This window comes from Episyrphus balteatus, chromosome 2, assembly GCF_945859705.1.
Source record: "Episyrphus balteatus chromosome 2, idEpiBalt1.1, whole genome shotgun sequence".
Lineage (NCBI taxonomy): Eukaryota > Metazoa > Arthropoda > Insecta > Diptera > Syrphidae > Episyrphus > Episyrphus balteatus.
In genome coordinates this window covers 49,225,243-49,249,237 of record NC_079135.1, presented here as the reverse complement: position 1 = coordinate 49,249,237, position 23,995 = coordinate 49,225,243, and the positions used below count along the sequence as shown (strand labels likewise).

General features: G+C 34.5%; 1 protein-coding gene across 2 annotated transcripts in view; it reads left to right on the top strand.

Annotated features, from left to right (window-relative positions):
* The window catches only part of LOC129911747 (ecdysone-induced protein 74EF-like), a 157,190-nt gene that overhangs the window by 115,755 nt on the left and 17,440 nt on the right, over nucleotides 1-23,995 (top strand). The window contains exons 4-6 of one of the 2 annotated variants that reach the window (XM_055989654.1): nucleotides 68-247; nucleotides 321-753; nucleotides 10,000-10,120. In XM_055989654.1, coding sequence (XP_055845629.1) covers nucleotides 68-247; nucleotides 321-753; nucleotides 10,000-10,007 — 621 coding nt within the window. In that variant the 3' untranslated portion in view covers nucleotides 10,008-10,120. Of the gene's footprint in view, nucleotides 1-67; nucleotides 248-320; nucleotides 754-9,999; nucleotides 10,121-23,995 lie in introns of those variants that run through there. The other variant, XM_055989653.1, reaches the window with a different exon arrangement.

Sequence of the window (23,995 nt, the reverse complement as noted above, 5' to 3'; positions counted from 1 at the left end):
GTGTATTTGATAAATATCTCTCCATTCAATGTTATTTTAATGCGGTGTTTTTTTTTGTTTTGTTTAGGATGCTTCAACCGGAAATGGAAATTCAAATCAAAATACAGATTTAAACGACGGAAGTTGTGAATTGAATTCTCTTGATCCTTTGTGTAATGATTCTTCAGAGGAATTATTTCGACAATTGTCTGAGAGTAATTTTGAAATTGAAAGCTTACTCTCAGACTTGGCGACAGTGGAAGTGAAGGTTTGACTTTTGCTATTCAAATACTTTAACTATGCAACATAATTTATGCTATTTTTCTTTTTTATGTTTAAAGCAGGAGGAAAATAATAATAATTTAACAGTTCAACAACAACAACAACAACAACAACAAGGCATCAGCAATAATGGGTCAACGAATTTTATGCCCGGTGATAATTCAATGCAATCTAATGTTAGTTTTATGCAACAGCAAAGTGTTGCTTTAGTAAATAGTATAGCTGTGACAGCAGCAGAAACTGCGTTGCTAGCGTTGGCTGCGTCAGTGACAGCGTGTTCATCGTCTTCGTCGTCTAATATATCCCCTCAGCATCAGCAACATCAGAATCAACGGAATTTTAATGGGCCGGGCAGCAATAATAGCAATCGTTTTTCGATTGCTGCAAATCCACTTTTGGCAGAGAAACTTCTATCGCCGAATACGAATAGTTTGAATGATTTGGATAGTCTGACGATTGGGAGCAGAAATGGACGACCGCCGGAACTTAAAGGTAAGTTAATAATTTTAGGATCATATAATTCAGGAGTCTGCGTCTGTTTATTTTTCTTATCATTGGATCTTAACAAGAAGGTAGAATAAGCCTTCCACTGATATACTTTATAAGTCCTTATTAAGTACTAATTAAGTAACGGTTTCTTTCCTAGAAAAGAAATTAAGTCGTGAGTAGTTTAATATTGTAACGATGAATTACCGAACTACTTTTAAGATAAAAGTCTGAACACACTACCTGCTACAGTAAAGGTAGAAATGTGAACGGACCTTTAGTAATTAAGAAACTACCCTCTGAACGCATCCAAAGAAATTCCCTCGACTGCTGAATATCCCAAAATATCCCACTGGACTGGAAGTATGAAGCGCCCCCTCTTGGAAAGGAAGCTTCGAGAAGCAAAGACGAGAACCTTCGAAGACATTCTCGAATTCCGAATTTCAGGTATAAAAGGGCAGCGTGGACACCGACCGGGACAGTTTAATCTTGAATGTGAAAGAGTACAGTACAAAGTGAAATAAAGTGTTGGAAATTGTTAGTAGTAAATAAAGTGATTGAAAAGTGTGTTTGTTTGAGCGAATAATAAAAGTAAATTGATTTGAAATAAAGTGTGTTCTTATTTGAACGGAAAGATAAGTGGAAGTTAAAATAAACGAAATAAGTTTTATTGTGAACCCGGAATAAAACATTACATTGGTGTCAGAAAAGTGGAATAAAACTTATTTATTTGTGCGAATCAGATAATTTCGCGAATAAAATAAAAAGTGCGCGTGTGTTTTAACAATAAACAAAGTGTAAAACATTTTGAAATAAGTAAAAGTGCTCGCGTTTTGAAAAGTTAAAATGGGTAAGACATTGAATCAGTTAAGTTTGACTGAGCTGAAGGCGGAATTAACTAAACGAGGTCTTCCTACTGCTGGATCGAAAAATGACCTCATTATTCGCCTGCAGGATTATTTAACCCAGAAAAACGAAGATTTGGATACATTTCAATTCGAAGTTGAAATGGTAGAAGAACGAGTAAGTACTAGTTCCGATATGTCATCCATGATGGCTGTTCTCCTTGCAAAATTTGAAGAACAGAAAGATCAAATGGAACAGCAACGTAAAGAACAAAAGGATGAACAGAAAAATCTTCTTGAACAAATTGAGACACAACGCAATGAACAAAGAGAACAAATGGAACAACAACGAACAGAGCAAAAGAGTGAACAACAGAATCTTCTCGAAAAAATTGAGAAACAACGTACCGAGCAAAAGAGTGAACAACAGAATCTTCTCGAAAAAATGGAGAAACATCTAGAAGAACATCGCGATGAGCAAAAGAATCTTCTAGAAGAACAGAAAAATCTTTTAGAGGGAAAGCTTGGTGATTTCGAGAAGAAGTTCACTGCTCTTGACGAGCGTGTTGAAGAAAACAAAGAAAAGCTGTTGGCAATGGACACAAAGTTCGAAGAGAAATTCCAAGACATTACTAAAGAGTTGGACAAGGTTCGAAAAATTAAGGCCCGAGAAAGTTCTGGTGAGTATTCAAAGAAGAAGGAAATGCATCCACCAACCTTTGATGGACAAAGTTCTTGGTCGATCTACAAGAAACAGTTTGAGGCAGCTGCAACAACAAATGGCTGGGATGACGAAGACAAATGTATAGCGCTGACTCTTGCTCTTAGAGGTCCTGCTGCTGAGTTGTTACAAACGTTACCACCAGAAAAGAATGGTAACTTTAACGCTCTTGTCCAGGTCATTGAAAAACGCTTTGGAGATGGCCATATGCAGGAAGTCTTCCGCGTCCAACTCAATACAAGAGTCCAGAAAAGAGGAGAAACTCTGCAACAACTTCAAGCAGATATTGAAAGGTTGGCTCATCTGGCATATCCGACAGCAGGAGACGACATTATCAATCAGTTTGCGACAGAAGCCTTTGTACGTGCTGTATCTGATATAAATCTTCAGCGAGCAATTCGAACAGCTGGAAAACGTTCCCTTCCTGAAGCATTAGCGTTCGCACTAACTATGGAAGCAGCAGAACAGGCTTCTCAAGGTGTTCATCGGGTAAGAGAAGTTGGAGTGGAGGAATGCTCTTGTCAAAAACTCGTATTCCAAAGAAACCAGCGAGACGGAGCTGCTCGATGCTGGAACTGTAACAAGACAGGACATCTCCAGCGGCAGTGCAGATTGCCACCAAGAAGAAATGCTTGCCAGCACTGTGGAAACAGGAATATTGCCCAACAACAGGTAAGCGATACAACCAACACTCATCCTCAACTTGATTCCCATTCGAAACGAGTAAGAACCAACTTCGAGGGGCAGAAGCTGGTTTCTGGTATCGATGGCCCCAGAACCACAATTCAAGTCTCACAGACTAAACGAGACAACAAAAGTCTGACAGTAGAGGCAACCATAAATAACAACCAACACGTGGCTACAATTGACACCGGTGCCACTGCCTCTATTGTACGAAGAGACTTGGTGAAGATGACGTGGCTACATAACACCAACAGCTACCGTCTGAAGACCGCCACAGGAGAAGCAGCAAGGGTGTACGGTGAAGTTCGTCTTACGATCCGTATGGCAGAACTAGAGTTTTCGCATGTGTTTTTGGTGGCAGATATATGTGACGAGTGCATCATTGGAATCGACTTTATGAAGGAGCATGGAATCATTTTGGATATCGGTAATCAAGTCCTGAAATACAGAAATGTGGAGATCCCAATGGTCTATGGCAACGAAAATTCAACAACAATTAGAACTGTCATCAAAGAAGATATGTGCTTGCCTCCTTCTTCAGAAGTTTTTGTGTGGACGAAGTTAAAGGGGAACTGTGGAAGCCATCGATACCTCATGGTCGAACCAGAAGTTGAGCAAAGTTCCGAAAACATCTTCATCGGGAAGACTCTTGTGGCACCAAAGAACAACATGGTACCTGTACGGATACTTAACATCAAACCGTACCCAATCAAGCTTAAGAAAGGAGAAGTTGTTGGGCAATGTGAATCTGTGGCCGCAATAACTAAGATCAACGAGGTGGATACACAGATGACTATGAACTCTGAGAAACTAAAGACTCAAATTCTCAAATCAGACAACTTGAGTCAACATCAGCTTAATGTTGCTGGAAGGCTTCTTCATGAATATGCTGATATCTTCTCTTCACCCAGCGGGCAATACGGCCGAACACAACTGGTGCAGCACCGAATCGATACAGGAGACGCTAGGCCGATTCGTCAACCAGCAAGACGTCTCCCCTTGGCCAAACAAGGTGAAGTTGAAGAAATGATATCGACAATGAAGAAAGACGGGCTGATCGAAAATTCCAAAAGCCCTTGGGCATCACCGGTAGTTCTCGTCAAAAAGAAGGATGGAAGCACTCGATTTTGTGTCGACTACCGCAGACTGAATGATGTGACGAAGAAAGACAGCTACCCACTGCCAAGAATCAGCGATACTCTAGATGCAATGGAAGGAGCACAATGGTTTTCGACTTTGGACTTGAAGAGTGGCTACTGGCAGGTAGAAATCCATCCAGAAGATCGAGAAAAGACGGCTTTCTCCACAGGAAATGGTCTGTGGCAGTTCAATGTCATGCCGTTTGGGCTATGTAATGCCCCAGCTACTTTTGAGCGCTTAATGGAGTGCGTTTTAAATGGATTAACCTGGAAATCTTGCCTAGTCTATTTGGATGATGTCATCGTTTACGGGAAAACATTTGATGACCATTGTGAAAACCTAAAGGCTGTATTCCAGAGGCTACGAGAAGCACATCTTAAGTTAAATCCAAAGAAATGTGCACTTTTCAAGACCGAGGTTAAATATTTGGGGCATATCATCTCATCCCAAGGAGTAATGACTGATCCAGAAAAAGTTGACACTGTGAAGAATTGGCCAACCCCTCAGGACAAGCATCAACTTCGGAGTTTCCTCGGTCTGGCAACGTACTATCGACGGTTCGTGAAGGATTTTGCGAGAATCGCCAAAAGCTTGCACCAGCTTACGGAGAAGGGTAAACCCTTTAAATGGTCAGGTGAGTGTGAGAAAAGCTTTCAGGAACTGAAGCTACGGTTATGTGAAGCTCCTGTGTTGGCCTATCCGACTCCTGGCAAACAATTCATCATTGACGCAGATGCAAGTAATGTTGGAGTTGGTGCTGTTTTATCGCAAGTTCATGACGGAGAAGAAAAGGTCGTTGCCTATTTCAGCAAGGTACTCTCGAAACAAGAAAGAAACTATTGCGTGACGAGAAGGGAACTTCTAGCTCTGGTAATGGCAACAAAGCACTTCCATAAGTACATCTATGGACAGAAGTTCCTTCTTCGCACAGATCATGGTGCACTAAATTGGCTTTTGAACTTCAAAAATCCAGAGGGTCAAGTAGCAAGATGGATCGAGATACTCCAGACGTATCAATGTCAGATTCAACATCGAAGAGGAAAGCTACATTCAAATGCAGACGCATTATCTCGGCGCCCGTGCAAGCAAGACTGCAAGCATTGCACACGGCTAGAGGAAAAGGAAGTTGTCGCTGTAAGAAGAACGAGAGCTGATCCCATTTGCGGCTGGAGTAATGAAGAACTCAGGATGGCCCAACAGGAAGATTCGGACATCGAACCCATCCTTGCATGGAAGGAACATGAAGAGAAACCAGAATGGGCCGACATCTCCGACCGAAGCCCCAATCTCAAAGCATATTGGGCACAATGGGACTCACTTCATGTTCAAGAAGGGTTACTCAGGCGTAAGTGGGAATCCGTAGATGGTAAATCTTATGTAATGCAACTAATCGTACCTCAGTCAAAGGTTAATGATGTTCTCCGAGAGATGCACGAGGGAACTTCTGGAGGCCATTTAGGCATCAACAAGACGCTGGAAAAGGTACGGCAGCAATTCTACTGGTTACGTATGAGAGAAGACGTTGAAAAGTGGTGCCGAAAATGTGATACTTGTGCCGCTAGCAAAGGACCAGCTAGAAAAATGCAAAGCAAGATGCATCAGTACAATGTGGGCACACCTTTTGAGAGGATTGCAATAGACGTGGCAGGTCCTTTTCCCGAAACCAACAAAGGAAACCGGTATATCCTCGTAGTGATGGATTACTTCAGCAAGTGGCCTGAGGCATTTGCCATCCCAAACCAGGAAACCAAAACAGTTGTGGATAAGATTGTCTTTCATTGGGTGAGCAGGTTCGGAGTACCCATGGAACTTCATTCCGACCAAGGAAGGAACTTCGAATCTAAGATTTTTCAAGAGGTTTGCTCACTCCTTGGCATCAAGAAGACGCGAACAACACCGCTTCATCCACAATCTGATGGGATGGTTGAGCGATTTAACAGGACACTTAAAGAACACCTGTCAAAAGTAGTCAACGATAATCAACGAGACTGGGATCGACATATTCCATTATTCTTGATGGCTTATAGAAGTGCAACACATAGTTCCACTGGACATACACCATCGGAAGTCCTTTTTGGTTCTACAATACGGCTGCCAAGTGAGATAAAATTCGGATGTGTTCCAAATGAGCCACAGGAAATAGATGAGTATGTTGATAACCTGAAAGAAACACTGGCTGACATTCACCAACGGACAAGGACAAATATAAAAGCGTCTAGTGACAGGATGAAAACAAGATATGACGCGCGAGCGACAGCAACAGGGTTTCAAGAAGGAGAACTTGTGTGGTTTTACAATCCCCACCGACAAAAGGGACTATCACCGAAGCTACAACAAAACTGGGAAGGCCCTTACACAGTAATAACCAGAATCAACGACGTGGTTTACCGTATACAGAGAGGGGTAAGAGGCAAATTAAAGGTAGTTCATTGTGACCGTTTACATCGTTATAATGGTGAAAGAAGCAATGGAGTTGTTCGGGACGAACAATCCTAAGAGGGGGGCAATGTAACGATGAATTACCGAACTACTTTTAAGATAAAAGTCTGAACACACTACCTGCTACAGTAAAGGTAGAAATGTGAACGGACCTTTAGTAATTAAGAAACTACCCTCTGAACGCATCCAAAGAAATTCCCTCGACTGCTGAATATCCCAAAATATCCCACTGGACTGGAAGTATGAAGCGCCCCCTCTTGGAAAGGAAGCTTCGAGAAGCAAAGACGAGAACCTTCGAAGACATTCTCGAATTCCGAATTTCAGGTATAAAAGGGCAGCGTGGACACCGACCGGGACAGTTTAATCTTGAATGTGAAAGAGTACAGTACAAAGTGAAATAAAGTGTTGGAAATTGTTAGTAGTAAATAAAGTGATTGAAAAGTGTGTTTGTTTGAGCGAATAATAAAAGTAAATTGATTTGAAATAAAGTGTGTTCTTATTTGAACGGAAAGATAAGTGGAAGTTAAAATAAACGAAATAAGTTTTATTGTGAACCCGGAATAAAACATTACAATATAAATAAAAATATTTTTGTGCTTGGGTTTAATTTGCCCTTTTTGGGTTCATGGTAAACCAAAACAATAGATAATCACCCTTTCCCCTCCTAAGATTTGCCTTTGTAGTGTTGGGAGCAAAAATACAATTTTCATACCCTGTTTTTATGAGCACTAGAACCGTGCATTGTACAAGAAAACTGTAAAGGTATAAAATGTAGATAATTTAAAATTCTACATTTTTGCTCAAACATTTTATTCGAATTAAACTATAAGAAAAAAGGTTTATTGCTCTGAAAAAAAAACCCTGTTTTGTTGAGTTCAAACTGTAATATTTTTTGATCTAACTTAAACTTTGGAAACTTTTATACTTTTTTGAAAACTACAATACCCGGACAAGTTTTAAAAATAATAAACCAGAGTCACACCATACAAATAAAAGTAAGAAATTGAGTTTTTATAAAACTTGGAACTGTTAATTAATTTACAGCAAAATGGCGTATGAAATAAAAAATATTTTTATTTTTTAATTGTTTCTTATTGTTAGGCAATGTTTTAGTGAAAGAATTGTAAAAAACAAAAATCAATTATGGGTAGAGGAAGCAAAATACTGTTGCATAGTAGGGATTTTTCGAAATTTCACAAGAACTGCATTTAATCGAAAACCGTAAGGATTTAGAACAAGTTACCAAATTCTGAGAAATCTTAAGTTAGCCTATCAGCATATTTTGTTTGAAACATTACTTTGGGACCTGTATTATGTAACAAAATAATAAAAATACTTTTCAAACAAATTAATTTATTTTTTCAATGAATAAAAATTTTCATTATGAACTAGTATGGCTACAGTTTGAATACAGTTATTTGTGTAAGCAGTAATTTCTGAATAATAAACAGTGTGTTCCTTTGGCCTTAAGTAACTACTGCTAAGTGCTAAGTACTTCTGGTTGTATTCAAACCCATTTCTTCTATAGAAAAAATGTCTTTGAATGGATTCAGAAGTACTAAAAAGTACTTTGCTGAGCCCAAAGGAACACAGCCAAAAATACCATCACAGCGAATTACTTTTACTATAAATATTGAAAACAGAAGGTATCAAATAATGCCTCATGCTCCCTTTGACAAAAATTCAAACAAAACGAAAATTTCGATTACATTTTTCTTTTTTCTTCTTAAATGTCCTGTTTATTTGGGTTTTTTTTTTCTAAATATGTTTTATAAATGAAAACAGCACTAAGCCAAATTGGTTAAGACGTTCTCGAGTTTTTGCCAAAATTACGCACGACAATTTTTGTAAAAGACAGATTTACTTGAATACTGAAAATTGATCTACTGACTGCAAAAGCAAATTAAAAAAAAAATTGTTTTCCAGATGAGAATCAATATATCTATCATAATTTCATAGTCACAAGTCACAACCCAAGCACAAATTTCATGTTGACCTGTGTAATCAATAGGATTTTCATCTTAGATAGAAATGTATATGGGATACTACCCTGTCACGGGTGGGAAATTTGTTCAATAGGTTAATTTTTTTTCTTTTATAGATACACATAGCATGCTTGTAGAAGCGCGCCTAGCACAGCCACATTTTTATGGAGCAGGAAAATAAATTTCATGCGAAGACTTAGAGTCTGAACTTTTTACGGACGGATTAAATACTTTACCCTACTATAACTTAACTAGTGATTTATGGAAATGCACTTGAGGCACCTGTTTTCCCTCACTATATCGCCTTTCGATGCCCCAACTTCCGTATGAGATTGGCTACCACCTTTTCACTGGTACACGTTTTGAACGAACCAATTGACGCCATTCCCAAGGTCGAATAGACTGAACTTACATAGTTAATGAGTTTTTAAAATTTTTTGTTTCCAATCCAAAAATTATATTTGAAGGAAAGAAACTAAAATCTGAGATCTAATCGCACCTTTAAAAAAATCTTTTTCGAGGGGAGGTCTTCTGAGGTTGATTTAGAAAACTTGGTGCTTCTGACTGAAACAATTGAACGAAACCAAACTTGAGAATTCCCAACGAGAATTTCGAATTTCATTGGCATGACAGGATGCCTCATTTATTTTATAATTTTTGTATTTCTTTTGGCTGGTAATTGTCTTTTTAAAGATTGCGAAAGTTTAGATTTGGAAAAAAACTACCAAATTGGTCACCAAGGTGTATGCGTACTTTTTTTTATTTTTATACATTTTTTTAGTCGATTCGTAACAAAAGCTCTCATAAAATTTTGTGCGTGACAAGTCCCTCTGGAGATATTGAGAGATTGGCGTTTTTCAAAATGGTGACACCGCAAAAGACCAAGTACATGCTACGCAAACTGAGAATGCAAAATAAGTGGGTCCTGCAATTATGTGTGTATGTGTCTGCCTATCCATATCTCGAACTACATTTCAAACTACAAAAGCGATTTTCTTTTGGAATGGTATTTTTGAGGAGATTACCCAGAGAATAAATTGAATTTTTTTAAGGACTAAAACTAACGGTTTGCAATATGAACAAATTGGAAAAGCTGGTTTTTCTCAAAAACGAACATAAAAAAATATTTTTTAAACCATTGTTAATGGTCATTCTTATTACTGTTTTCTTGATTTCTGTAAACGGCGTTAGGTTTGTTTTACAATATAATGGTAACAAAAACAATTAAGGGCTCATTCTTGAAGAATATCCCAAACAAATCAAAAGTTCGTCAGATAATTTGGAAAAATGTCATTTTGCCCTTAAGCGTGCGAGACAAACTTGGACTTAGACCGACTACAAAATTGAATTTAATAAACTCACGGAATTAATTTGCATATCATTTTTTTAATAATTTCATTGTGAATAAATCTTTTTTTTTGGGGCATTTTCGGTTTAGATGAGTAAAAAAGGAGCTACTAAATAAAAACGGTACAAACCTCTTTTCCAAGATGGCGGCTGCACCCGAAGTTCTATCATCCCAACAAATTGATTTTTATTATAAGCACATACATCCAAACACATTCATTCAAGAAATAAAATAAAACAAAAATTATTTTCAAATTTTTAAGTTATCTTAATATTTTTTAGTAGAGTAACTAAAGCAAATTATTAGGGAACCCGGCCGAACAGCTCTGATTTTGACGATTTTTTTTTCAAACGTAGGTAATTAAAAATACTTTAAAGTCTATAGATTAAAAATTGCCGATGTTCCCGTATTGTTTTTAAAAATTAAAATTAATTTTTTTTTTAACTAAACCATTTTTTTTTTGCTTAAATTTCATAAAACAAATGATAGCAAAAGATTCTCTAGGTAATTTAAGGAAAATATATAAAAGGCAGTAAGGGACAATCTTCCATCGTTTAAGCGATAAATGCAATTTTCTAACATTCTGACCTCAAACACAAAAAAAATATTTTGAAAACAACGGCAACACATACAATATTTTAAAATACATTTTTAAAAAGCCCGAAGCTCATTCATATCTCTTAAGTTTAAATCCACTAAATTTAATCACGACTTTTTGAAAAAATGGTCCTCAAACTCAGAATTAAAAAAAAAAATGTTATTAGAAAAATTTAAAATGACTTTTTTCCAAACTTTTTCTAATAAAATATGAATTTATTAAAAAAAAATTTTTGGCCATAAATATTATCAGTTGAATTTCGAAGCAAAAAAGGTAAAATATATCACACTTTTGAAAAAAAAATGAAAAATTACTTCAATTTCAATGGTTTTTTTTTATTAAAACTGAATTTTTGCATTGAAATAATTAATTTTCTCAAAGACTGTGGTAAATAGGAACTTTAAATTTTTGCTATTTAACTTTCAACAGTAAGGGTTATGAAATGAATAAAAAATATTTTTATGTTTAGATGTTGAACTTTAAAAAAAAATAAGTTCCTACATTTTTTTTTTCAAAACTTTTATTAAAAAAAGTTCTTCGAAAATGAAATACTTTTTAATTTTTTTCATAAACCGTAATACATATTGACATTTCCTTTTATAATTTGAAATCATAATAAATGCGGCCAAAAAAATTTGAAAATAAATGCATTTTATATTACGACCAAGTTTAAAAAACGACATGTTAAAATTTTTTCAATAATTTTTTTTTTTTTAATCTGAGTTCAATTACCATTCTTAAGCTTCTAGCTTTTAAAAAATGTTTATTTGAATATTGTAGGTGTTGCCGTTGTGTTCAAATATTTTTTTTTGTGTTTGAAGTCAATTAATAAGAAAATTGCATCTATCGCTTGAACTATGGAAGATTGTCCCTCACTCCCATATATTTTTTTTCCTTGAATTTCCTAGACAATCTTTTGGCATCAATTAATTCATGAAATTTAAGAAAAATTTTTGAAAAAAATTTGTTTTTGTTCACAAAAATCTTCAATTAAATTTAAAAAATCAAAACGGCAACACCGGCAATTTTTAATCTATAGACTTTAAAGTATTTTTAATTACCGACGTTTGAAAAAAAAAATCATCAAAATCTAAGCTGTTCGGCCGGGTTCCCTAATATTGCCAATTTTTGAGCTTTAGTTACTCCACTATTTTGGCAACTTTTTAAATAATATTTTATTTTTAATTGGTTACTAATTTTTTATGAATGCCAACACCATTTAAAAAAAATTTTCAAAAAAAATGATGAATTAGTTTTTAAGTTTCTGTTAAAGTTTGTACAAAATTAAATTAAAAGTATTTTATATGAATTTTTACTTTTGCTCAAGGAGGTGTGCTCCAGTCGTTCATTTTATTGTTGTTGGAAATATATAAACAAATATATAATATAAAATTCTTCAACCTCGTGGCTGCATTTCTAAGTCCACCTTTTTGAATTGAACATATACCTGATAATTATAGGTTCTTTATATGCAAATAAAAAAAAAATGAAAAACTTGTACATCAGACAATTACAAAAGAACAATCATAACAAATTGATATCCTTATGTATTTTGAGTTAGAATTTAAAACGAATATAAAACGTCTAGGGCCCAAATATTTATAGTCATGGTATTTCTTTTTTATTAACATTTTGTTTATTTTTTTTTTTCAATCTGAAACAAGAAGGAAAAAGTTATTATTGTTATAAATGCTTCAGCTCTTAAATATTATCTGTGTTGTCGATAAATTCAACTTGAATGAAATTTTCTGTCAAATAAATGCGTTATTCGATAACTTGATTATGATTCTGTGAATAACGTGATGTACCTCCGAGTTTTCTTTTGATTTGACTGTACTATGAAAAAAACGAGTTTTTTGAAAATACACATACAAAATTTCTACTTCAAAGGTCAACTACCTGTTTTTCAAACACTTAAATAAACTCATCATAGCCTAACAATGTAAAAATATAAAGTATTATTTCCATCTCAAGTTCAATGTTTGTTTTACATTTCGTGAATTATAAAATTTGAAACTTTTTTTTTCAAAAATTTGATCGTTCAAATTGTGACGCATCTAAATTTCCCAGAAATTACCTACTCACAAATAATAATTAAATCGTTGACAAAGCTACAAAATTACAAAGCCCAGCTTTGTTCATTGATTTGTTTGAAGTTCCCGACAAAAACAAATTCACCTGCAAACTGCATGATAGCTTGAAATAAAAACCTTATTTCCGTTATTTTTGGTTTTGATTTTGTTCACTGTAAAAAAGAAGAAAAAAAGGAAAAAAATTGAAAGGTTCACGGAGGAACCTCATAAAATATAAAACAGTGTATATTTGAGGGAACTGAATTCATGTACGGGATAACTTAATATTCAATTTTAAACCCTTTTTAAGTTAGCTTCTATGCTCTACTTAAAGTATTTGAGCATTTCTTTATGACTTCATTCTCATATGGTCACACTTTCAGCAAACTCAATTCACACAACTCTATCTACTGTAACTCAATCTTAAATTTTTAAAGGTTGTCCCAGGTAAGATTGGTCACATAACAGGAATCCAATTCATAAATGGCAATGACAACAATAATAAATTATATCATACCCAAGCAGTAAAATAGCCGATCACCATATCATCATCATATAGTCCACCCCGGTTGCTGACCCTACTTTAAGTAGTGTAAAGTGTATTTTGACGCAGCGGGCTTTGTTTTGGTGATCATGGCACCGGTTAATGGCAACGGCATGTTGCATGTTGGCTGACAGTTCGAAATTCAATGAGTAAAAAAGTTGGTTTCGAATTTCTTCATTTCAATTGAACGCGGGAACACATCACATAAATTTGATTTTGTTCATGTTCCAAATATCGGAGACGGGAAGTCAATTTTTTTTTTGTTCTGTAAACTCAAAGGTTTTTGTTTTTACTAAGTGTAGGTATACTTAAGGTATGTAGAATGTAGGTATTCATAGTCTTGTGGTTGACAAAGGCGCACTTGAATGAGGTCTTTTAAAAATACTCAAGACATCATATTGATGTCTCATCGTGATAATGATATAGTTTGAGTGCACATGTGTGTGATCGCGCAGAGTGATAATTGTTAAGGATTTTTTTTAGGTCAACGCCCACCAACAATGACTTCGAAAACCCAAAAAAATAAATGAAAAGAATTTGTCAAAAAGGCATTATAGGAATGAAATTTGAAACATATTGGCTCTGTGGTCATTCTCATCAGTTGGTTGGTTGCATGCACATGAATTTATATTGATGTCAATTAGGAGAACATTAAGGACAAAAAGATTTATTAGTTTTATTTATGTAGATTAATCATTTTTAGGATATATGATTTTAGGCACAGTTTAAGTGAGATTCCAAACAACTAAGATGTGTTAAAGGAGTAGTTTTCTTGAGACAAAAAGTAATCAATCAAAAAATTAGAGAAAACTGTAAAAAGGAGGTGTTACTTGGTATAAAAAAGAAGACAATATTTCTGTTTGTTTGTACTTCGTAAAACCAAAATTTAAAAGAAGGTCTAAATCATAACTCTCGACCAGTCCCGACCAGTCCCGACCAGTTGCTTAGAAACGTGTGATAGGTACCTACCTACCCTAAATAGAACGCAACATGGTGGGACTATTTTAGGCGATTTAAATTCCAAGACTGGAAAGTAGGACATTTTGTTGGTTTTACAGTTTGAAAAATCAGTTTTTTTTTTTCAATTTTTATCTATATTATCTGAAATAAAAGTGTAGCCTTTTTACTTAGTTTAACCCTTTCGAATCCAAGCTATGAAAATCAATATTAAAAAATGTTTTTTCGGTATTATTGGGTCAAAAACATCACAACTAAGAAATATGAATAGCAAAAAGTTATTTTCCAAAATAATAAATAGCAAAACTAATGTGTTTTTCTCATGTAACATGCACTGCCTATGACCACCAAAAAAAGTAGGAGAGCTGAGAAAATAACTTTTTATGAAACTATAATGTATGCTACTTCTTCTAAGCAAAAAAACAAAACACTTTCTGCATTAATATTTTTTATATCTTTTTTTCAAAATTATGACCATATATAAAAAAAAATTTTTTTGCAAAAAAAAAAAAAAAATGTGAATTTCAGTCCCTTTCTCGATAAAAAAAATTAAAGGTATGATATTTGACTAACTTTTTGTAATAATCCAGTAACTAGGCATTATTATCTTTCAATTAAGTCATCGTAACCTAAAAAATTGTTTAATTTAATATTTTTTACGAATTTTTAAAAAAATGTTACATGAGAGTAACGCTGGGTCCGAAAGGGTTAACATAAAAGGTTTTAATCTAAATACCTGTATTCTAAACTTTTCAAAAATGAAAAAAAAAAAATCGTTAACTTTTTTGATGAAAAATAATTAATTAATATTTTGCTAAAAAAGAAAAACAAAGTAATTTTTAGCCAGATTTTGTTAAAATCCCAACACTTTTGTGAAAGATAAAAAAAAAAAAAACAAAAAATCGTAGTTTTGCATTTTTCTCAATATTTTTGTTGTTTTGTAAAAAAATGGTTTGAGTAAAAGTTGTAGATCTTTTCATTGTCTACAACTTTTGTTTTAACTTTTTTCGATAGGAGGTCTACTTTTGACAGAAATTGTAAAAAACAATGATTTTTGACACCCATCCCATTTTTTCGCCCAATTTTTTTGTGGGCAATCTATTTTTCTCCTTTCGTATACTATTTATCCTTAGTTCTCGCACTGCTGCTAATGCTACTTATATTTATTTTTTTTTTTTTTCAAAAATTACACTAGATTACAAAATAATAAAAATTTTTTGGACACCAATTATTTTCGTTATACTTTTCGTATAGATTTGAGACCATAAAACTTGAAAATCTTATCTAAAAAAATATTTATTTATAGGTTTTCGAGATTTAATTTTTAAAAAAATTTTGTCGTTGTTTTTTCCAGCCTACTAAGTATTATGCAACAAATACAAGAACAAATTTTCTGGGTCACTCCAGATGTTTAAGTGATATGTATTAAACATTTAAAAAAAAAACGATTTTTAAAGGAAATTTTTACAAAAAAAAAACTGTATTGCTGAAAGAAAAATCAATCAAAATCTTTCGAATTCTCATAGTTTTAAATTTTGTATGTATAGTACACTTTCTGGCAAAGATAAAAAGATAATTTTCTTCAAAATCTATGGATAAATTATAAAGATATATGACCATTTTTGTAACGATCTATTTTCAACTTTTTCTGTTACTTTTTGAGTTTTTCTCTATAACTTGAAAAGCAAGCCGAATTTGAAAATTTTTATTAAGTAATTTTTTGTACATAATTAAATTTCCTATCGAAATATATCCTTTTAAAAAAAAATTAAAATTGAAATATTGTAAAAAACTTATGAAAAACTATTCAAAAAAGAGAAAAAAACGATTTTTTTTGATGTTTTTACTAAATGGTCTTTTTATAATTTGAGCATTTATAGATATTGAACACGTATAAGAGAAAAGAAGATACTTTATCTTTCAACATAATGGTCTAATGGTCCGTATTCTAAAACTTGAATACGGCTTTAATTGAATAAAATATGGACTTTCAAAATCTAGTATTTTTGAGTGGAGTTAAAAAATTTCTTTTTCGATTTTTGTGTGTCCTGTATTATCAATTGTTGGTCCATGATCTAAAATGTACATATCACAACCAACATTTTAGTTAGTTATGTCAACATCTTAAGGTTGCGCACTAGACTTGAGCTTTTGAATATTAAAGCAGAGGCTAATCTCAAAAAGGTAAAAACACACTGATTTTAATAACTGGCAAAAATTTTGGTTGCACAATTCAACGATAGATAATACAGGACACACGAAAATCAAAAAAGCATGTTTTTTCACTCCACTTTAATGAACATGTCGCTCATTTACGTGATCACTGTCATAACTAAACATAACTAAAAAAACAGGTTTTTCAGAAAACGAGTTTCAAATTTAGTAGGTATCGATCTATTTTTGTATGTATAAAAATTTAGTTTCTTAATCAAAACTAGTGCTCTTTCTCCGTCAATTTTTAAAGTTTAGAAATGGCTTTGCAGGATTAAAGATTACTTTATTAAAAAAAACTTCTGCACTCGTGATTTTTGAGTTATGACAGTATTCAAGTTAATGAACGGTTTTCTTTGGTGTTCGGTCTACAATTGCCTAAATAGGATTCTTCATGTAATGCTTTCAAATGTTTATTAAAATGTATTTTATATTTGAATCGTTTATTTTCAAAACATGATAAGTCCACTTTTTTTCAAAATTCATTTTTTTAACTGAATATGTTCTTGGGGGATAACCACACCTTCCTTCAAAATATGAAGCATCTACTCAGTCTATATTCGATTTTACAGCTAAGCGAAAAAAATGTTTATTGTCAAAACATGATAAAAGTCCCGGACTTATCATCTTTTGAAAATAAACAGCAACTTTTTTTATGAGTAATTGACTACACAGAGAAGCTGACTACTGACTCAAAATCTTAAGTTGAAAGCTTCTTTCAAGTAAAATAACTACTCGAAACATTATATTCTATTTCCAAATGCAATTGTTTGATAGACTGAGGCCTTAAAAAAATTGTATATTCATTTTAAAACTAATTTCACATTCGTTTATTTTCAAAGTATGATAAGTCCAAAATCGTTTTCATTTTTTATCTTTTAAACAATCGGTCCAAACAGTAAATACCAAACGATATTCTTTAGCTAGGTAAAAGTTCTACAAAATATATTTTTTATACATTTTGCTACACTTAACAAAAGAAAATAGAACGTTTTTTTCTTGTCCTGAAAAATTTGAAATCATGGACTTATCATGTTTTGAAAATAAATGATTCATTTTGAAAAGTGAAGTAAAATTAGTTTTTGAAATTTGGTCTTATTTCACTTGGACTAATTTCATGCCACATTGGACATTTAATGAAGAAACTTTCGAAAATGTACGAGTTTTTCAATTTTTAATACTAAATATAGTACACTGAGCGAAAAAACGCAACGTAAAATGTAATATGTTCAACGTTGATTTAATGTTAAAAAAACTAACATGAAAAATCTTTAAATTGAAATTGAAACAAAATAAGAATTTATTTTATTTTTGTCGGACTTCAGCTTTTCTTGCATTTTATCACTCTTGTTTCCAACAGTGAGATAGCACGTTGGTAAAGCATTCGCCTAGAGATCCAAGGGTTGTAGGTTCGATCCCCAGTAGCTGCCAATTTTTTCTTTAATTTTTTTTTTTAATATATTGATGCTTTTTTTCAAAGTTGAAACAACTCTGATTTAAAGATGTTTTATAACGGCAAACCACTTTAAACTAACGATGTTCTACTTTGATTTTAAAATTTTCGTCTTCAACGCAAAATCATTCCGAAGAATAGTTGAATGAACGTGGTTTTAGTTGATTTTAAGTTGTTTTTCTCTCAAGTTTTCTGAGATTCACTCGAATTTAATATATATTTGCCGACTTTTGTTTGTATAGATATTTAAGAGAGAAATGGAAAACCAACTTATAAGATGAGAGTTCAGCCGCATTATGAATTTTGGCTTTCCTAAGTGGTCATAAATTTTTAATCGATGGACCAAAAGACCACATTAATTTTGTGTGAACCCACTTGGGTGGCTTGTAAGTCCATAATTGGTTTGTGGAGAAATCAAATTAAATTAATTAAATAGTTAAATTAGTCCATTATGGACTTTTGGCCTGTGGACTTTTTACCCAGCACCGATAGTACCAAGTTTGAACTATTTTTCGACTAAAATTCACCAATTTAAATTAAGACTTAGTAGTTTAAACCAAGTTATTAACGTCGCTTCAGGACAAGCACATTTCTCTAAATGCTAATTAATTTTGGGCTGTTAGTTAATTTTGGTTAATTAATTTTGGGCTGAATTTGACCATAGTTTCTGTTGGTCTTAGATTTGCCAGATTAAGCTACGAATTACGAAATTATGTTTATGTTACCAAAAAGGAGGAAATACAAAACCAACCACTCCGCAAAATTACCAGAAAAATACTTTAGATAAGCGAACGCACTGTAGTACTGTCTAAATCCCAACGACTAAAAAAATAAATATGACCTATTTTGAACCCGGTTTTTCTACCACTTAAGAATTTAACTCTAGAAGCCAATTCGACAATTTTGCAGTGAAACTATACAAACACTAGCAATAATGCTTTTATATGAAAAACGTTAAAACGCAGATTTTCTAAAAAAGCAATGCTCGATATGTTTTTCTATTTTCTTAAAAAAGTTCATATACCAAGCCTATGTACACTAGGCTTTGTTATTTTTCGTTCAGGTCATTGTCAAAGAAGATTAATATCAATTCTTTACCCTGTTGATGGTCTCAATAGATTTTCAATTTTCTAACCATGAATCCGCATAGGCATAATAAAACCTCATTTTTTAATTTATTCAAAAAGCCTAACTTTCAACAATTTGTGTCCCACCGTAAGGCAACTGCTTCGCAGTCCTTGTGTTTGCTTTTTTTCTTACAACAATTCACCTTTTCTGACCTCTTGTTACATTTAAATCCACCCAATCACCTAACGCCCAAAAAATTAAAAAAAAAAAAAAAAACTAAAAAACCCCACAAGAAAAAAAAACGTGCTTCGTTACACTTGTTTATTGTCTGGTGTACCTCTAAAACAGCTAACTGCCATGCGCAGCGTAGATTGCGCACTAGATAAGCTCAAACAAAATACTTAACTGGGCCGTAACACACCTTCTCTCGCGCTTATCAAAACGCGCGCAACATGAGCTTAAATTCAGTAATTATAATCTCTTAATTAACGCCATCGGCATGTTAAGACAATGCATCTAACTGCATATCAAAAAGTAAACTTCTGTTACTACACATATGCATATGCATGTTTTTTAAACTAGAAAAACACACATCCACACACTATACACAAGATCAGGCGAATTGATCGCGCAAAGTGTGCGCGTTAAAGAATACAAAAAAAAAAGGAAGAAACACAAAACACAGACTCCACACAAGCTCTCATAAAGGCCGCCTAATCGATTGATAGGTGAGTAATGAAAAGTTGCAATCGAAAGTATCGGTATCCGAACGAATCGAACATAATCGACGACAAGAACGGTCGGTCGACGAAACGAAAACCGAAACTGAACCAACTCGCAACATGGTGGAGAGGTGTGTGGCGCGGGGCGTTTTATGTCGCTTAAGACCAATTTAAGGTGTATTTGACCTAAATTGCCCCGTCACGTTCCGGTATTGCAGAAATTCATTAAAAGGTGAACACACATATCCAAGTGACACAACAGCCAAAGCCAATACCACGAAAGTCAGTGTACCAGCTCACAGTGCAGCGATCGCTTGAGTATAGAAGAGATTGGAAGAACGACAAGAGAGCGAGAGGGCTTCACTACAGGTGTATACTTGCGCTAATCGCTGTTTAATTTTCAAAGCTCAATATGATCGATGGGAAAGAGGGTTGAAACGTGTAAGACGCTATGAGGCATTTTAAATGTCTGCGTGCTTCCACATCCGATATTCCACCGCGATTCTCCAAACGTTCGTTCGATCAGAAATCGACAACGAAAACGACTACGACGACGAAACCACCATGGGCCGTGCTCAATTTCGAGGCTATTGATCGCGCGTACTTGATGTCGATGGATACTTTTTCCCACCGCGGCCGATTTGGCACGTCATGATGCGGCTTTGGCCGCAAAATCAAACTCAAACTCCGAGTTTTTTGGTAGCGAAGTATATGAATAACTTTTGGCCCAATGCAATGCACATAATGGCGAGATAGATGAACAAGCGCGGATGGATAACTCATTATTTTTTTCTTAAAAATAAAAAATTATGAAAGGAGATGACGTTTCGTGTGGTAGCCTTTGTGAGAGAGGTTAAGATGATGCTCTTCTAATGATTTGGATTTTATGAATAAAAAAAGCAAGAATGAGCCTCGTAATTGCTGCGGCTGCGGCCGTCACCATATCGTCGCTCGAGCTCCGTTATGGAAGTCTATTAAATGGAGACTTAGAGGTATACTCTTCAATTGAACACACGAATACACTGAATCCAATGAGATAATAATAATTACATCGTTCAGTGTTCAACGAGATGACGGTGATATGGACGCGCCACTACCATCACCGCTCCGCGCCACCATTACGACGATGTACTATGCGCTTAGCACTGACAGTTAAGCACATTCAGCCATATTCTCTTTCAAATCTGACAAATGCATTCATCATCAATTTCGTGGGAAATAATGATAAACGGTTACGCAATGTAAGATCGCACACAAAATTATAGGGGAAACAGCAGGTGTGCTTTGGGGGCATTTTTTTTGTTTGTTTGTTTCTTTTTTTGATCTGAACTATGGGGCGTAATTTTCATATATTTTTGGATTGATTGTGTTTTTGCTAAATGCGAGAAGAGAACGTTTGAAGGTTGTTGATTGAATTGTTAAAATGTCAGCTGAAATGGGAGTTTGAAGAAGAAATCTTAGCCTTAAGGGTTGGTGCATAACTCTTTTAAATCAAAGTTTTCTCTGATAGAATAGAGTCAGCTTTGAAATGCAAAAGAAATAAAGCTTCCTTTTACCACAGGAATGTGGTCTTATTGCTGCCAGCTTATTCCAACCAATACTTACTGAAGATACCCGTGATATTTGCCCAGGAAACTCGTGATAATTTCCGGGCCATCCCGTGATATTTACCGAGGGAATCCGTCATAGTTACCAGGGTGTCCTGTGAGAATTACCGTATCTCGTGATACATATCAGAGAAACCTGTGATACTTATGTAATTACCCGATTAAAAATAGAAATTGAATATTTAAAGAAAAAAAAAAAAAAAAATATAAAAAAAAATCTTAACCGCCACACCACCGCCTCCGTTTAGCGGAAAATTTCGGCGCACAACCGCCACACCACGACTGCACCACGTCCGCAGCATTTCGTTTTGTATGAAAAATTCGCTGCACCATGATACATAATTTTAGATTATTGAAAACTAAAAAAAAAAACTACGGACGAGAAGGAGATTCGAACCCGCGTATCCAGAGCACTTTCAATTAGAAGTCCAACGCCTTAACCACTCGACCACCAAGTCATGTTTTTACGGACTAGCAAAATAACTTTGAAGACGACTTAAACGTATGTGTAAGAGAATAGATTTTTTGATTATGGTGCAGCGGTGGTGCGGCAGTCAAAAAGTGGTGTAGACGTGGTGCAGGGGTGGTGCGGCGGAATTGTATTTTTACTCGGGTAACCTATGATTTACCGTGGAAACATGTGATACCGAGGCAACCTATGATATTTACTGGGACAACCTTTGATGCTAAATGGGGTAACCAGTGATATTTACCAAGGTAACCTTAAATACGTACCGGAAAAATCGCTATATCTACAGGAGAAACCTGTGATGGATATAAAGACATCCTATGGTCCTTATTAAAATAGTTTGTAATATTTAAGAGATAAATCTGTGATACTTAGCGTACAAACCTATGATACTTACCGAGGACACCTGTAATACTTATGGAGGTAACCTGTGATACATAACAAGGCAACATGTAATAATTACAGATGCTTAACAAGGCAACCTATTAAGCATACCAGAAGCAACCCATCATACTTACCAGGTCAATTGTGATACTTACCGGATGAACTCGGGTTACTGGGGGAAATTAAAACCTTGAGGTGTGGTGAAGAAAATCTTATCAATCACGTCTTATGACACTTACATAATACTTACCGTGGCAGCCTGTGATACTTTTCAGGCTACCTACAATACTTAATGGAAGAACCTGTGATACTTACCAATACAACCTGTGATAATTAACGGCGCAACCCATGATACCTTTCTGAACAATTTGTGATATTTTCCGCAGCAGCCCGTTATGGCGGCAAAAATGGGTAAACTGAAGCTTTCTGTCTCTTCATATAATATTACAGGATACTGGCCTGGTGTGTAACGCAACATGATACATTTGAGCAATGGATGGATTTTCCATCTTTTGCGGTCTAAGTACAAGTCAGCGTTACAGCTTTTTTTGGTCTAGGCTTGATGATGATTGTGGTGACATTTCGGAAACTCCAAACCTTTTGATTAGAGATTTCTTTTAAAGTCACGATTTTTGTGCATGCCGGTGAAATTTTAGCTCCCCAATAAGTCTTACCTGTCTGCATTATCTCTGCGAGTTAAAAAATGCATATACTGTCAAATATTTCTTTTGTTATCAAAATCGTATCCCATGCCTTAACTTTTCTGATTTCCTGTACATTTTCTGTCATAAATTTTCAAAAACCTAAGTAAAATTTTGTTTTCGATCTGGGGGTTAATTCCCGATCTGTGAAACTGTGAAGTGATAAAAATAATATCATTTCAATTTTCACAGCGTTTTTTCATTTTATCACTTCACAAAAGTTTTCATAATAAACAAATTCGAATTAGCCTAGTGAGTAAGGCGGTTGCCTTTTACTCTATCGGCCTAGGTTCGAATCCGGGTATAGTTGAGATTGTTTATTTTTTTATTAAATTGTGTTTTTTATTTGTTTATTATTTTTCACAAGAATATTGGGTTGTGATAAATAATTTATCATGTAAAAAGATTTAGACATTTGTTTTATTTCTTTCACAAATCAAGAATCGAATTTATTATGAAAACGTGATAAAACTTATCACTTCACATTTTCACAGATCGGGAATTGACCCCCTGGACCCTATTAAACAGTGTTTCCAATTTTTAGCAAAAATATTTAATTATAATCACTTCCCGCTTTTTCTATTCCATGACCACGACATTGCGTGCGTGTAAGTCCTAATTGTAGATACCTATCAAACTTCAAAATTGTTTGTCCAATTTGTGTCATGTGTATAAATTCTACATAAACTTAATTTTGTGTGTGAGCGTTTTGCTCTGTGCGTCGTCGTCGTTGTTTTCGTCGCGTCGATGAACAACTTATAACATAAATGAATCTAAAACGATGCCAACGAGATCCGTTTAAATCGTTCTCATTTTGTATATTTATTTTCGTAAAAAAATTAATTTTATTCTCAAGCATCAACCATCAGGCAGCAGAAAACAGAAAACGCAGTGCTAAAAAAAAACGTAAAAACAAAAAAATAAAAATATTTCAAAATCGCTATCCGCGTTTAGGTCAGGGTTATCATGTCTCTTTATTAGATCTATTCCATTTGCACGAGCACCACTGTGCTATGCGTTGTTGTCGTCGTCGTTGTTGTCGATCAACCTCAGCCTCCACTAACCACTAAACACCACCGCGCTTCCACCTTCATGACTTCCTCACCCTCTCTCGTGTGCAGCAGATTGGTTAATAGAATGCAATTTTGTCGCGTATACGCACATGAACCCGCAGCAGCATTCAGCTTGACTTTTTTTTGTTTTTATTTGTGCGTTATGTCGATGCTTGTTGCAATTGCTACCAGGGATGCCAATATCATTGTTCATCAGAGCAGCTTCAGACTCTATCCGCGCTACTGAT